Source organism: Atractosteus spatula, chromosome 5, assembly GCF_055471065.1.
Source record: "Atractosteus spatula isolate fAtrSpa1 chromosome 5, fAtrSpa1.hap1, whole genome shotgun sequence".
Lineage (NCBI taxonomy): Eukaryota > Metazoa > Chordata > Actinopteri > Semionotiformes > Lepisosteidae > Atractosteus > Atractosteus spatula.
The window spans coordinates 64574939-64591826 of NC_142710.1; the positions used below are offsets into that span (position 1 = coordinate 64574939).

Consider the following 16888-nt stretch of genomic DNA (forward strand, 5'->3'; position numbering starts at 1 on the left):
GCGTGTGTCTGTCTGTCTGTCTGTCTGTGTGTGTGTGTGTCTGTGTGTGTGTCTGTCTGTGTGTGTGTGCGCTCTCCCACCACTCTGGACTGGAGTAGGAGGTCAGTAAATGAACAGATGTTGCAGCATTAACCGCCGAAAATCAGGGCAAATGAAACACAGGGGAACATTGTTGAAATGCCAGGGAAAAAACAGCTGAACAAACACTCAGGAAAACCCCAGGTACTCCTTCTGCATCAGGCTCGTCTCATCATGAGCACCCCGCACAAGCACAGCCACACGCCCCCGCCCGCCTCGCCCGGAGACAGAGCAGGCTCGAAGTCTGTGGGCGGAATGGCAGCACACGGGCCACGCTGCCTGCGAACCGCGGCGCTGGAGCACAGCAGAGGCAGGAGGGCAAAATCCGACCCCGCCTGAGCTGGGCGAGCGAGGAGCGCGGGACACGGGGAGGCCCGTTCCGAAACAGTGCGGGTCTTGGAACGCTGCCCATCAGTGTTTTCATTCCCATCGCGAACTCCCAGCTCCTCCGGGAAGGGTGGGACTTTCAGGGAAAAGAGTTTTATCAGCCTGTATTGCACAGGATGCACCTTGCCTGGGGAAGAAGTCACAAGACAGAGATGACAGCGACCCGACATCTTAAGACAGGATGTGAGACAATGCTTCAAAGAGGTTTTTATCTGCTCTGTTCCCTGACAAAGAACAGGGACTAACCTGCCATCCACTGGCTCAGGTTGTAACAAAGTGTGCAAACATTTCTACAGATGAGCACTGGGACAGGACACGACTCTCTGGGTGTTCTGGCTGTGCGTGTTTACTTCTGAAAACAACCGCAAGATTAGCGGTAATAAAGCTGACGCTGACAAGAGTCATGAGAAGCTTCAATCTAGCGGGTAGATCAAAGGGACTGTCTCCCAGAAGCTTTGCTCCTGTGCCCAGAAGGTCTGTTAACCGTGCAAACTGTGTTATGTCTTTCAAGGTTTGTCCCCGTTATTTTGGAGCGGAGAAAGTCTCCGTTTCTTAACCCGGCTATTATTTTTTTCCTACCTAATGCCAAGAAACGTTTTTTCAGCGTAACCTCCATGGTTGCGCTGCCCTCTAGTGGCAACGCGTGATCATAATCAGAAAGAGCAAACGGCGCTTTCGACAGCGCTGTGTTTACAGATCCCGTCCATTCATTTTCCAGCTGCTTTAACCAATACAGGGTCACAGGGAAGCAAGCAAAATTCAAGGCAGGTTACACCCGGGTCAGGGCTCCAGCCCATCAAAGTCCAACACACAGACACACATACATGAACAACAGGGCCAATTTTCCAACAACAACAATCTTTTATTTATAAAGCACCTTTCCTAACCCAAGGGTGCTGTGCATGGTGATAAAGACAAAAACAAAAAAAAAGTATATTAAAAAGTAAAAGAAAAAATATAAACAAGAATTAGAAGAGGCCAGTCGACCTACTAGCATGTCTTTGGAGCACCCAGAGGAAACGTATGTGAACAGAGGGGGAACATGCAGACTCCACACAGACAGCACCCAAGCCCTTTGAGGCAACAACGGTTTGCATCCATGCTGCCCTTTACAGAATCCTTTTAAACCTCTTCCTGTTTGCCCCCCACAGTCGGCTTCAGAAGATGAGTGCAGGCTATTTAAGCGCCAACTCCGCGCTCCAAGCACAAGAACACCAACTGATCACATCAAACATGCAACTTCTCTGTGTTGTTTCACTGGCCACCGCAATGAAATAGTACAGCAAGGACAACCAGCTAATTCAAAAGTCCAGCCCAGGGCGAAGGGCACGTCCTTACAACAAAGTGCACACAACAAATTCCTGTTGCGACAGACACGCCAAGGCATCAGGTCAACAGAAGGCACTGCACACAGTGCTGCACACAGTCACACGACACACTTTCGAGGTTCAGCCAAATAAACTGTGGACCAAGCACAATATAAACAGATATCTTGGATCTGGACAATGTCCTTAGATAAAAGTGGCTGCAATTTCCCCATCAGCGGCGCACAAATCCCCATCACCTCCCGATCTCTCTGCTAGTGAAGGCTAAGTGCTTGGGGCACTGTGGGAGGGAGGGGCAATAGCGACCCCTGGTGGTTTCCTGGGCACCTGCAGGAAGAGCCAGGAGGTGTGAAAAACAGCAGAGCAAAGAGAGCCTGATTTCCCCCCCTACTCCTCCTCACTGCATCTGGACACTTGATCCGACCTCAGTTCCAAACTGGAACTGGAGAGGGCTACAATTTTTTTCCCCCAAATTTAATTTAAACAAAAGTTTAATAAAAAAACACATTTACTACTACTGGGTGAGAACCGACCAAGGGTGTTAATACTGGGGTTCGAACCCAAAACCTGCAAGTGTGATGATGACAAATGCGTGACTTGTACATGTACACCCCCTCTGCTTCTGTGGGGGGTGGGGGGCACAGAAAACAGGCACGGCCGCAGAATGGATTAAGACATAAACACTACAGCTGACACAAATAATCAGAATTAATCATCCAAAAACCTACAAAATTCTTCAAAAACGTAGCACCTTGACTGGCGGCAGTTACGGATTGACAGCTGGTGTGTGCTTCAGGACACTGGGGTACTAGACACCCTACTAAAGCACAGGGTGTCCAGAATGCATCAGACGGTTCGTTTTCAGTCTTGAAAAAGACACAGGAAACAGGAAGACACCATCGGCCAAGGCGATGAGAGCGATTCGGTCATAGGTGAGGGTCAAGAGACCCACAGCTCGCTCAACTCACCTCCAAGTGTCGAGAGGGTGGTTTTCGTTTTTGCAAGAATGCGTCAGTTCCAGTGCAGGGTGCGCAGAGAAGCGAGGCACGCCTCAAACCCTCACCTCTCTCGCAGCACCCTCTGCTCTGTTAACCACAGCCCCCTCCTCTTCTCTCTCAGAGCTGCACCTCCTCCCTGGTGCCGACCTGCTCTCACACACTTCTCAAGACCTTCTGGAAGCGTAACTTCCTCAGCGAGCGCCCCATCCGGTCGCTTGATCTACAGACCACCGGCGCACCTGGCTCACCTGCAGCGTGTGGATTAAAGTTCACTCCACGTACGGACACCAGCGCAGTCGTGAGACCGCTCTAAACCCGCCAACTCTGCTCTCTTCGGCAATTACACAACGCGTCCGATGTCTGCAGGGTCTGGGGACGCGCTGAAAGACAGCACAGTGACAGTCTGACGCAGACTACTGAAACCACATGCAAGTCAGTCGCCCGGGAGGCTCATGCCAGCGAGGTCAGGAAGTCGCTGCTCTCTGTGCGCACTCTGAGATACCCACAACACAGCTCTGACACACAGGCGTGGGAGACGTCTGCACAGCAACGCTTAAGAAAGAGGTGAAAGACTCCAGGGCTCTTGGCCTCTCGGCACACAGTGGCTGCACTGTTCCGGGAGGCACTAGTGGGCACCTCGACCCATACGAGAATCCTGGCTTCCCGATTGGCTGAAAGGGACTTCGTTGCATGATGGGAAGTACAGCATTGTACTTCATTGTGAAACACCCATCCCCCCCATCAAGAGCTGAAAGGCCTGGTTCTCCAAAAGAGCACAAGCTGTTGAAATGAGGGCCTTAATATTTAACAACCCAGTTTGAGATTAATGCAAATCCAAACCCTCAATAATGTAGGACGCTCGGAAGCATTATGTCCTGAAAGACGTGTCTTAGTACAGTATGTGTTCAGTGTGTTTGTATGAGGGGGTTATCTAAGCAAAGAGCTTTGGATTGAGATCCAAATACCCTCCCCAACTGAAGCCCCCAGCCCCCGTTTATCCTGTCCTTCCCATTATCCCTTGAAGTCCCACGGCTCTCCTCCCTGGCAAAGAGGTGAGAGGGCAGCTGCCCACAGGAGAGAGGCTCCGGGTTCCCAGAGAAATCTGGGAAAGACCCTCGACCGGATGGCTGTGCGCCAGAGGCTGGAGACCGGGGAGGTCCCCTACAGACACTCGCCCTCCAGGAACCTGGAACGCCCCCGGGACACGTGCTTCCCCGAGGAGACGCAGGGGCACGTGTTCTGGAGCTGCCCCTTCGCCAAAGCGGTGGGGGGCAGTATGGAGAACACCGTGCAGCTCCCGGGATCCGGAGCGGTGCTCAGTCACCAGTGCCTCCTGCTGGGGCTGGCACCAACAGTACTTGCTTTGCCTACTGGAGTCCCTGATAAAACAAGGACTGTGGAAGGCAAGGAACACTCTCATCCAGCACAACCCAGAGCGGGGAGCGAGGGAGCTGGACTGAAGAGGGAATCCCTGTTCCCTGAGCTCCTGCGGAGGACTGGACAGCCGCAGTTTCAGAGCCGGGACAGAGACATGGACCACAGCAAGGGGTGGGGCTTGGAGGGACTCTCTTATCGTGCAAATCCAGACCCAGAAACTGCTTGCACAGCAAAGGGAATGAAAAAGGACAATCACCTTTCTAAGATCTTTTTTTTTTTTAGTAGAGATTTTAGATTTTGTCAGGGTACACTCTCACTGGAAGATGGGGCAATAAAGTTTATTTTGGGGAAAAAAAAAAAACAACCCAGCGATCCCACCTCTGCGCTGCTACTGCTGTTCCAGTTCAACACGGGACACCCGCAGAGGAAACCTCTCCTCGCGCCACCCTGTGCGCACATCACAGAGAGTATCTGTGTCTCAACGGCACACCCCCTCCACGCAAACCAGCAAATGCTTCAATTTCCCCCCTTTTCTTGTTACTTTCGCCTGCAGCTCGGTGGAATATTCCCAGGAATGAAACAGCAAATGCGTTCCATTTTAATCCTCTTAGCCACATCCCCCCCCCATCCACGCCACCTGTTCTCCTGAAAGATACAGGAGCGCCACCCCATGGTCTCTCAACGCAGGATGGAACAGTAAAGTGGTCGTTCACACGGAAGACGGACTGTACACATCTGCTGAGAGCGGAGGAGAGCGACTCTCTTGACAGGCAGGCGCCTCTTTCTGCCTCGGGTTCGGCCCCACGAGCCGAGCGCCGCGGGGATGGCAGTGTGCAGGCTTTAGCCTGGGGTTGCTGTTGTTTCTTGTTTGGATCTGCAGCTCCAGACATCAAGTGGTAAACAACACCGACGCCTCTCTCTATAAACCACATGCCATTTTTCTAAAAAAGCTGCCGAAAAGCACGACTCCAGAGTGAAAATAAATCGAGCCGCTGTTCTGCGCAAAGGTCTGCCATTGAGCTTCCCTATAAAACTCCGTCACAAAATAAAACGGCGTTCTTTGCTACTAGCCAGAGAGGAAAATGGAAGAATAAAGCTTACAGAAAACCCCTAGAAATGTGTCGGCTAACTGTGTAAAAACGAGGAAAAGTGGCAGTTTTAGGTCAGATATTAGGTCTTTTTAAGACCCAGAATGACTCTGCTCTCACTACAGTATTTCTCATCTGTCAGATTAAAAAAACAAAAACCTCCCTAGGAAAGAGACGCACGTCAGCTCAGATAGTTAATCCTTTAATAACTGGATTTCTTTTGCAGAATATTTTAGGGGGTGCTCCACTGTGGGAAAAAACGCAGCAGAAACAGAGGCAAAGCCACATAAAAGCATGAGAATGAATAAAAAAACATACAATGAAATTCTATGGAGAGGCAGCTCCGTGTTGCCTTCTCCTCTCCGGTAGCACACTGGACAGCAGACCTGCTCACTGAGCTTCTGCTGCCAGCCGGTCTGAAGCACACGAGCTCTGTGCAGCCTGACACTGGACTCCTCGCGCGAACGGCCTGTCCTAGTCACTGGTGCGACTGGGGGGCGTCTAAGCTGGTTCTGGGGGATGGGGGAGGGGGAGCAGCGGTAGTCTTAGGGCCACCCTAATCCTCTCCCACAGTGGGGTACATCCTCATTTTCCAAACTCACACAATATTCAAAATACCTACAAATAGTCCCCCCCCAGCTGAAACCAGCTGTTAAGGTTACACTGTCACAATGTCAGATTGAAATATCATTTAGAAGGTGCTCTTTAAAACAATGACGATGGTTGTTATTATCATGTCACTTATTCTAGTTTTTGGACAGCTCAGAAATTCAGCCCCACTGGCGACTGCATTTATGCTGACTATTACAGTGCGCTTGCTCGATCAAGCATGAACACAGAGGTGTGCATCTGGGCTGAGCGGTAATGACCGCAGTCAGATAAGGAGGTGAGAAATGACGGAGGATTTTCTTATCACTACCCACGCTGGGATTTACGCGAAACTGCTTCATCGGAAGCCACACTCCGATCTCCCCACAGGTGAAGGTGCTGCGTGGGCTCTGATGATAACGCCTGCCTGAAGTCTCTCCGGGGAGACGAAGGGCTCACTTGAGCACGGAGAACCTGCGCAGCAGCTGTGCCCCTTTTCCTGCGCTCAGGCGCTGGAAGCCATAGAAATGAGGCTGCAGCAGGCTTGCAAGCTCGACGCAGCGCTCCAGGCACAGGAAATCACAGAGGACTCTGAAGGGTCAAACGCAGGCTGCGTGCAAATGGGCACCCACGGCGAACGCCGACAGGACCGCAGTTTGCTCAGAGTCTGCAAACGCCTGAACCTCTCCACATCCCTCACGCGGCCTGCTGGGGGCTGGGACTTCCTGTCCCTCCCTAGAAACGCACAGACACCAGGAAACAGCAACACCTCTCAGAGGGAGGAATTCAAGACCTGTCAAAGCGTCACCTGACCACAAGCGACTCTGACCTTCATTAAGAAAGATCATGTTCTCACGCAGTGAAACGGAGGTGCAGACAATAAATGCAAACAAAGCAAATGAAACCATTGCTGACTGCATAACATCACCCAAGGGCTAGCAACCAGCTCATTACTTCTTAATCTGCAAATATGCAATTAAAAATAGCGGCATCTTTTCACCCTGTCTAAACATAGGAGGGTCTGGTTAAGACACAAAAAAGGTGTCAGATCTGTGGTCAAACGGGGACAGATTCTAACTCCAGTGTGACGTTTTATATGCAAGGGAAGCTGCTGTGTGGCCTTGCGGCAGCCAGTAAAAAATGTTAATGAAAAGAAAAGGCAGCTTTTATCTGTGAACAGCAGTTAATACTGTTACTTTATTAGCCCTATACAATTTCTTGCATTAGGAATCCATCTTTTCGCATACCCCAGCTTTTTCTCCATGGAGACACAGTCAGGGAGAGAAGCTTGGGGTCAGAGCACAGGGTCAGCCATTGTATTGTATAACCTGGAGCAGTTAGGGTTAAGGGCCTTGCTCAGGGGCCCAACGGAGTAGGATTCCTCTGCCGGCTGCGGGATTTGAACTGGCAACCTTCCAGTCACAGACGCAGATCCTTAGCCACAGAGCCACCGCTCCGCTCCGCTCCGCCCCGCCCCGCAGTTAATATCTGGGTGGAGGAGCAGCCATGTTTTTCCCTTGATCACCACGGCGACAACTCGTTCTCCGCGTGCTGGTGCCGTCCACGGCGTCATCGCAAACGCACGTCTGCGTGAGATATGGGAGTATTACGGGCAACAGTCCTAGACCGTGCCTTGGCCTCACACAGCTTCTTGGGTCTCCTGTCCTTCTTGTTTTACACCTGACCATCTCCTGACCGTGCTGCACGACAAACCGATTTGAAGGCTTTGTTCTAAATCCGTGCACATTGCAGGAGTCGGGCGAATCCACCTCCAGTCAGGCGCATCAAATCTGCACTTCTTGTCTCCTCTCACCCAGTGAACGAAATGCTCATTACACAGGAGCCCCAAACCAGGCATCACCAGACAAAAGCCGTCACTGTTTTCTTCTTTCAGTACGTACAAATCTGCGTCCTCCGTTTCGAGAGCCTTGTCTTGGCATTTCCTGACAAGGACGGCCACTGGACTTCCTCTGGATGTTTACAAAGGCCCTGTAGTGAACCCGCAGTCCTGCTGTCACATTGCTTCCTCAAGGTCTCGGGGCTGCAGGACTGCTCTGACCACAGTCTGATGCACACAGCTGGTGTTGGAGTTGTCCCCGCACTGATTTTCCATGATGGAGTCTATTTAATAATGTATAATAATAATAATAATAATAATAATAAGCTTTAGCTCCACGCTTCCTGAAGCACAAGCTAAAAGAGCAAGAGACCGAAAGAGAACTTTCCAGGAAACTAGATGTTTCCCCATTTGGCAGCACAACCGCAGAGCAAGTCTCCTGCGTATATATCTGGGCCGCTGACTAACATGTAAAGGCGGCTGTGCCACAGCGACAGCAGCCCCATGACAAATAAGATGCAGAGACACGCAGAAACTGCAGTCGTTTTCAAAACCTGGAGATTAGAGTTTCAAACACGCAACTTTTGAAAATGCTGCCACGAGAAATTGGAATTCCCAAAAGTCGATTTTCAGCACTAGCAATTTCGATGCTCTGACGCCCATGGAGAGCCAGTCCTTGCCAGCTCACGGAAGACGCTGCTCTCTACAGATCCCCCGTACCGGCAGGGCACGGGGCTCATCCCTGCCTGGCACACAGCTGTCCCGCCGGCTGGCCGCCGTTGCTGGAGTCACGGGGTCCCGGATCAGAGACGGGACGGGAGCTGCCCAGGGGGAACCTGCTCTTTCTATTCCAAAGAAAGCGAGCGGAAACCGAGAGGAATTTCATGCCCAGGAAAGATTGAAACACCCCAAAAAATCACACGACACCCAGCCGAAGCGGAGCTGGAAACCGCCGATACGGATGGAAAGATGGGATTGCTGGCAACAGAAAAACGACTCGCCGGGGGAGCTGAAGTCTCGCCCCGCTCCGCTCCAAACTTGCGTTCGCAGTGAAGTGCCAGTCTCCGGGCGCCCCTGGCCCCTGGCCTTCGATTCTCGGATGGTCCTGGTTTATCTCTTTCTTTCTCGCCCAAAAAAGCGATGCGAGACTAGCCGCCCGGTCTCGCTCACTTTTAAAAAATGATCAGGCGTTCGCCTCTGCAGCAGGCTGGCGTAGCTCTGAAACCTCACCGCCCAGACGTGCCAAACCTGCCTCACAGGTGCCTATCCGGGTTTCAGCCATCTCCCCGAGCGCGTGGCCCGGCCCATAGTACCCTGCAGATCTCCTTAAAACAGACCCATGTTCCGCTCGTCTATGGTCTCTCCCCTGCTGCCTGCTGCGGGCCTCAGGAACACACATTTCAAGGTGATGCTGCAGTCGGGTGGGGGGACGCTCGAGGAACCGCAGGCACAGTGAAGGCCAGGCCCTGCGGTTTCCCCTCGCGGGGTACAGACAGCTTCGCGCGCACAGCGTGCTGGAGGACGCGATTGCACGCCTGGGCCAAGCCACTGTGCTGCTGAACTCCTCGCCTCATCGCGACTCACCGACACAGAGACAGGGAAAGGGAACCAAAAGATTCCCCCAGAAAGCCTAAAGAGAAGTGACGTCAGCCTTTTCTTCCAGAGCCTGTCTTCTCACAAAGACTGTTAAAATACCAAAATCAGGAACGAGGGTGTGTGAGTCTCTATGCGTGTGTGTGGGGAACATATTATGTTTAGTTAACATAACAGGCAAATAAAAGTGTGGAAATGGCTTCTCCCAGACGAAGTCTTATGTTTGGTACAGGTGAACAAAATCTTAGAACCAACAAAACTCATTAGAAATCTGAAAGCTGAGATACAGGACCCTGCAAGACTCACCCTGCCAGTAGCTTAAAGCTACAAAATCAGTCCTGAAAAAAATTACAGGTCCATCAAGACTCTGACAGCTTTGCAAACCATATAGAATATAAAGACAACTTTTTAAATGAGAAAAACAACTTTCACCAAGCATGGCGATATTGAGAAGAGATCAGCCAGTGCATTTGGGCGAGCATCTGTCTTGACTTCTCCGCTCTCAAGACGGGAGAAAGGCAAGAGCTCTTTCAGATTTGCGATTAGCTTCAATAACAGACGCATGGTATTATTTCCACCTCCTTGCACAAACAGAAGAAGGCTGGTGTGCTGAGGCAGCCATGTCAGCAAGGGGGAAGGAAATGTGTCTTGCGAAAGCTGGAGATAATCGAGGGATTGAGGAAACTGATAAAATAAGGTTAGGGCTCACCAGTCAGCACTGAAACAGGCTTCTCGTAAGGTCAAAGATGCACGATACGTTAATCAGAGCAACAGCTAAAGGCAGCCTTCTCGTCTCTTATAAATAGGCTTGTTCCGTCCCAACATTACATTTTTACAAGCACACAACTGAAGTGAAATTTAGGTTCATTGCTCTGTTTTACTGAAGCTGGTTTTGACACCTGTATTTACGGTCTGGGTGGAAGCTGTGTAACTTGACTGATTAGTGCGAGAAGACTTTCAGCTCACTGCCTGGTTTGTTTCTACATTAAATGGTTTTAATCTTAAAACTGCCCTGTTTTGCAGTCGCCCAAATCATTCACTCGAACTTTCCTCTCGTTTAATATACTATCAGACCAGTACAGGACATGTGTGAATATTACACCACAGAAGTTGTATCATCTAAATCTATTTTCCGTGTCTTAGTGCTCCGTGAGTGTGGTATGAGTTTTTAAAATAAAAAATTGCTTTTAAATCCCTATGCCCTCATATACTTTGGGCTGTCAACAAACATAAAAGAGCAATTTTAAAAACAATCAACAAGTTTAAAAGAGCACTTTAACACAAATCCTTCACATCTAAAGCCTGGAGTTTTAATACGGTATCTGGTGCATTTAGATATTCAGAAAGAGGGCCCACCTAGTTGTAAACCAGCACAATTAATAAAAGGCTTGTGCATTTACAGCACAAGCACGTGGAAGCTTAATTAATCACAATAAAGATTTTATTTTTAAAGAGCCACAAGCACCAGCTCAAGTAGTTTGCTATGGTTTTATGACCACACCACTCTTCTGAATTATTTTTAGAGAGCTTGTGCGCTCGGTTACCGTGCGTAAGGTAACTCTGCAGACACGCCACTCTAACAGCAGGCACACTTCCTGGGCTCAGGCATGCTTCTGAAGCCATGCGATGGCGATCTCTGAGGAGGACTCATGGCCAGATATGACTACGCTGTCACACCTGGGTGGAGTGGTGGCTCAGTGGCTCAGGATCTGCGCCTGTGGCTGGAAGGTTGCCGGTTCAAATTCCGTGGCTGGCAGAGAAATCCTGTTCTGTTGGGCTCCTGCGCAAGGCCCTTAACCCCAACTGCTCCAGGGGCGCTACACAATGACTGACCCTGCGCTCTGACCCCAAGCTTCTCTCCCTGACTGTGTGTCTCATGGAGAGCAAGTTGGGGTCTGCGAAAAGACAAATTCCTAATACAAGAAATGGTATAGGGCTCATCAAGTGGCCTTATCTGATCTCATGTGAGCGGTACTCACGGGTGCATCGCAGGCTCTGCTTGTACAGTCCCCAGATGAAGTCCCCGCACAGGTCACACCAGGTGGGCTGCGTGTGGGTGCAGGGCTGGAAGTCATGCCCCTCCCCCGCCTCCTCCGTCAGCTGGGGGTCCCCGCCCTCGCCGAGCAGCCGGATGATCCTGACCCGGTTCAGCAGCTCGGGCACCTTCCCCGGGCTGATGCGCAGGGCGTTGACCCGCTCCAGGCGGGGGGTCCGAGGCGGCGGCAGCGGCGGCGGCTCCGAGGCCAGCTCGATGCGGTCCTCCAGGGACAGCTCCTGCAGCTCGATCAGCTCGCCCTGGGACATGCTGGGTGAGTGCCAGGCTGAAAGCAGAACTGGAGCGAGAGGCTCTAAACCAACACCGTGAAGCAGCCGGAATTTATCCTAAACATGGATCCTTCCGAATATACAAGCCGGGCAGACACTCTGCTAGCTTGGACCACGGGACAAGACTGGGAGACAGAAAGCGTCCATGTCTTAGTAACAGCTCAGTCAGTGTACGAAGGTAGAAGATTCGTGCAATCGCTGTCTTTTCTCCTCCTCACAGCTGAGCCCCCGAAGATGCCTCTGGAACCCATAGGAGACACAGCCAGGAAAGTCCACCGATGTCTTCAGGTCATGCTCCAGTGCGCAGGACGTGACTCGGGTGTGTCACTTCACATAGCACCAGCCCCATCATTCCAGCCACGCACACGGCTTCCCGGCAGTGGTCTTGTCAGTCTTGTGGGGGTCTGCTGCATGGTCGATCTGCGAGACCCCCCAGAACCTGGGATTGCTTCGACGGGGTTCCACAAACGGTAAGGGTCTCCGGTCTTCTGCGGTGCGCGGCTCGGAAAGACGCTCTCGGTTTCCACAGGGAAGGGAGAGACTCACTGGGGAAACAAAGGGGAAGACTCACGGTGAAGACGCAGGAACAGAGACGTTTCCAATGAAGCAAAAGCTATCAGGCGCCAAGATTCTGGACTTTCGGAGAACACGAGGGACAGTACGATAGTCCAACCCACAACACGGCAAGAGTCACTGCTGAGATACCGGGTCTCTCAGCCATTGGTACAACGCCGCTCAAAACTGTTCAGTGTTCTGACGTTTTTGTCAGACAAAGGAAACCTTCCTTTGTGTGCGTGTCTTTGGGAATCCAATGTCTCGCAGGATAAAGATCATTATTTAAATGCACCTTACAATTGCGTCTGTTTATACAGTGAGGCAATGTGCCATAGCGGTCTGAACGAAGCACCTTGCTCAAGGGTACAGCTGTAGCAGTACCCTGTGCAGGATTCAAACCTGCAACCTCCTGGTTATAAGCACAGTACAGCGGCCTAATCACTACTCCTTGTGATGAACCATGCAACACGCATTCTAGTTTAGAATTCTCTACTCTCATTAATGCTTCAACGGGACTTCCTAGTGATAAACAACACTGATAAATAGGGAGAACACTGTAACATGTAACACAATTTACTTCCCTGGTTGAACGGTTTCAGTGATCGCGCATTTATCTGACGGCAGCGTTCACGGAGAGCATCCTAGCTAGAAAGGTGGCGCTTCTGCCGAAGAAGGAGAATCACACCCAGGAAACCAAGTCAATTCTGTGCTGCGTTTTGAGTTCAAGCACACATCACTGAGATCTGTTGTTTTTTTTGTCATGCTGCACGTAGGAAAATGCTCTTCTGCGCACTTTGAAATGCTCTTTTTTGTAAATGCATTTGATAATGCATTTTTTACCGTGTTTGTACAGTATATTGCTCTTTCACGCGTATCCACAGTGCATTCATGCGCTGTCGAAGTTTAATCACTTTTTAAAAAAACTTTTTATTTATGCTTAACAGAATAACAAAAATTACCATACAAACGAGAGTACACATAACAATTCAAGACAAAAAGATCGTCAGGGGTACATATTACTACATTAATTCAAGTTATGATTGAACAAATTAAATAAAAATAGGGTCCGCACCGCTTTCATATTTTTGCACTTCGAAATAGTCTGCAAATACCCCCTTACACCCATTTTAAAATGCTCAAAGGGTTCTTCCCAGACCACTTCATTTTATGTATATAATAACGCGCCATTATAATCATTAAATTTATTACAAACGAAATTTTAATATTGTTTTCGATGGGGCTGAAACTTAACATAACGTCTTTTTCATCAAAACAAATATCAATATTGGTTTCTTTTCTAATATGAGTCTGCGACTTAGTCCAGAAAATATTTACCCTGGGACATAACCCAGACAAAGGCTGAACAGGTCGAGGTTTAATCGCGCTCGCCATGCTGATGCGCTCTGTGCTCTGACGTCTCAGTGCACCGCGGTGCCACCTGCGCGCCGCTCCGCTCACGGGAAACTCCGACTCGATCAGCGCGTCTTTCACGCGCCCCACGCCCACGCCACCGGGAAGCCGAGAGCACAGAAAGGGGGTGACAGTCCTCCACGGGCCACGCACGCCCCACACTAGGGGCGCCCATGGCTGAGCCTGTCCGAGCTGTACAAGTAGGAAAAGCATCCTCCACAAGCTGGTGCAAAAAAAAAAAAACCGTTCAGTTCCGCCACTAGTATAGAAACGTTTAGACTAGTATTCCCCCAACACACACTAAAAAAAAAAAAGCTTCCAACAGTGAATGTAAAACCTCTATCTATGCACTGAGCCACCGCGCTCTCCGGAGATTTTCGTTATCGGAGCTTCGACTATTTTATTTTAACCGCTTGGGTGCAATCCGGTTATTTTCTTCCGGACAGAAGGCAACAGACGAGCCGCAGCCCCATCCGTGGGAAACGCATTTTGAACGCCGGGCGCATCCCAAATTTTTAAAGGGAAAGCGCAGATGCTGAAACATCCCCATCTCCCCGCCGTGCGGGCGGTATGAGGACTCCGGGACACCGCGCTGATAGTTCGAGCTACACTTCGTTCATGTGAATTTTATCATGAGAGGAAAAAAACAAAAACACTTTCTGGCGCTCACACTATTTTAAACTACATTTTAAACTACATTTAAAGGTCATAGATTAAAAAAAAACTTTTTTTCCCAACTGAGCGGGATGTAAAACGCGAAAATAAATCAATGATCCCTTCGGGAGGAAGGGAATCAGTTGGGCGTAGCTGCTCCGAGAGCTGTCCCCATCTGGGGCTTTCCTCCGCACCGCTCACGCCAACACGGTGACCCGAAAATGCGGAACGACCACTTCTAGTTTTCGGAATGAATCGCGCTTCTGCTCCTCCCTGAACAAAAAAAAAAATCGTTTACACTCGGATATGAAGTTCTGTCCGGAGCTGTGATTTTGGGGGATTTGCAACTGCAACTACAACTGCAACCGCTTTCATAGTGTGAAGTCTTCAGCATCAGTTCAGACCTCTCTCTGCGTCGAGACTGAGCCCGCTTGTTTTCAAGCGCTGGATAACACACGAACTTCCAACAGCCTTTTTTTAAAAAATATATATATATTTCACCGTCGTGATTTAAAAAAAATACACCTCGCGTTCAAGTCGTCCCCGAAAAATATATAATGCATGTAAAGATGTAAGCTGGGACACACCACTTACCAAGGCAAGACTCGATCTAGGTCACCAACACACAGGCGTGGCTACAGCGGAACAAAAACTGTTGAGTTGCAAACGCTGTAGCAATTTAAAATGCCCTTCGTGATCTGGAATACTAATCCTCCGTTATTATGTAAAAAAAAAAAGAGTTCGTGTTTGTCGCCGGCAACCTTGGAAGGTCGCAATGGAGCAGAAGAAAAAAAGATAACAGTCGTCCACAGTTTGCCAAAGATGTATTTTTATTTAACGCAGTCCATTTCCCCCAGCTAACAAGAGCGAGCAAGCGAAGCGAGTTAACTCCTTAAACGCGTTTGCGACCACAGACGCAGCTTGTCAGCAGTTAAGCTGTAGCAGGACGAGCTCCTCGGTTTAAAACACCGCCAGGGAATTTTCTGAAGGTCTGGCAGCTTCATACGGTCCTTCGGTTGTCCACGCACTGTCTAGCTGGTGCTTGAAAGGAGGACAGAAAGTAATTGTCTTGAAACACGGAGAACAAACGGTTTTTCTCTCGTGAAAAGTAGATGCAAGCAGAAAAACGCTACACGAACGAAAGAGCCCCCTTTTTTTTTTCCTCCGAAAGCTCTGCCCCCTTTTCTGCCCGCGCTCATGTGATTTTATTTTCTCCTCCGTGCAGGACAGCCGAAAAGGAACAAATCGAAACTTTGCACGGACGAGCCCGGAGAGAAGACACGCAGCCGTCTTCATGTGCTCCAGCCCGGAGCTGGGCGCAGCTGTCGCGGCGGTCACACGGAGAGGCGACGCGCGATCTGCCGGGCGCTGTTATGCTGGTAGGAATCCGCTGAAGTTTCCGTAGAGAGTGGGTTGAGGAGGTGTGGTGTCCCGTCTCAGCGACGGTTTGCGAAAGGGAAAAAAAAAGAGAGAAGGAGGAACATTCAAAGCCTTCATGTGCGAGATACGGAGACCGCGCAGAGCCCGGTTGTTGGTGTCGAATGCAAGCCGTCTGCAAAAACTGATGTTTCAAAGGGTTTTCCACGAGGTTCCACCTTAAGCATCAAGTCCTACTTTCCGTCCTGGGGTCGTACCCGAGGGTGGGCGCTGGGCACACAATCTGTACTTTTTAACTATTCCCGGGCTGGTGCTGGGAACGGGTTTAGTCCTGCAACCTCTTATCGCTTACACGCTGAAACCAGCTATAATAAACGATTAGGGGTGTCAAATAAGTGTCGACAAAAAGATCCAACACACACACACACGCACAAAAAAATAATAGCGAGACATCGCCCTGTCTGTATACTGTAATACTGGAATAAACACTGGCGGACAGAAACGAAACAGAATTTTTTGGAGGGAATGAGAACAACATTCACAAAGATGCAAAAATAAAATAACTTCCCCTGACTAGTGCATGAAAGTTATTTATTACTTGTCGATGTTAGAAGTTTCTTTTTACAGGGAGATGTTTTACAGGTAGTCATGTTCCATTAGGGTGTGTAGTAAACACCAAACTGTACGCATTGTAGTATCACAACATCCACAAACATATATACACAGTCATGCTACACCATGGCTAAGGGATTCGGTGTAGAGCTCTTGTGTCCTCTGGTTTGCTCTGCAATCAGTGATGCTCCCCCCGAGACTATGAACAGTTCTTTCCAGATGTGCAAGAGTGAGGTAACACCATCGTTCTGCTTCCAGTGAGAGCAACGCACGCAGACACAATCAGAAAAGTGTGTATTTCTAGGCCAGAGTTTCTGAAGAAGAGAAGATCTTGGATGAGCTTTCAATCTGAAATAGCAAACAGACAATAAACTACTGCCGTTGGCCATCTAGTGGTTTCTGGCAGAGGGTGCAACAGCCTCTCCATCACTGCGCAAACATGGCCTTCGGTATATTACCCAGTTAAACCACTGAGAATCTTTAACACAAACGGGTTGGATGGATGGATGTTCTCCTCCCATTTCTTAACCGGTATGTCCGCCATGTGTCTACATGCCAACATCTGAGCAAGGGAGACGTGTGTCTTAATCTTCAGAGGAGATGTCATGTACTGTATGTCACAAGCGAGCCAATGTTCCTGTCCTTTGACACGAGTAAGCAACAGACAGTTCCCATGTGGAAAGG

The 16888-nt window shown here is 49.8% G+C and overlaps 1 protein-coding gene across 1 annotated transcript in view; it reads right to left on the reverse strand.

Annotated features, from left to right (window-relative positions):
- Positions 1-15933, reverse strand: part of rassf1 (Ras association domain family member 1) — a 35146-nt gene extending 19213 nt beyond the window's left edge. The window contains exons 1-2 of the mRNA XM_088916882.1: positions 14810-15933; positions 11251-12141 (exon numbers count right to left, since the gene is read on the reverse strand). Of these exons, the coding sequence (XP_088773008.1) occupies positions 11251-11575 (325 nt within the window). The 5' untranslated portion in view covers positions 11576-12141; positions 14810-15933. The remainder of the gene's footprint in view (positions 1-11250; positions 12142-14809) is intronic.
- Between the last annotated feature and the right edge of the window lie 955 nt (positions 15934-16888).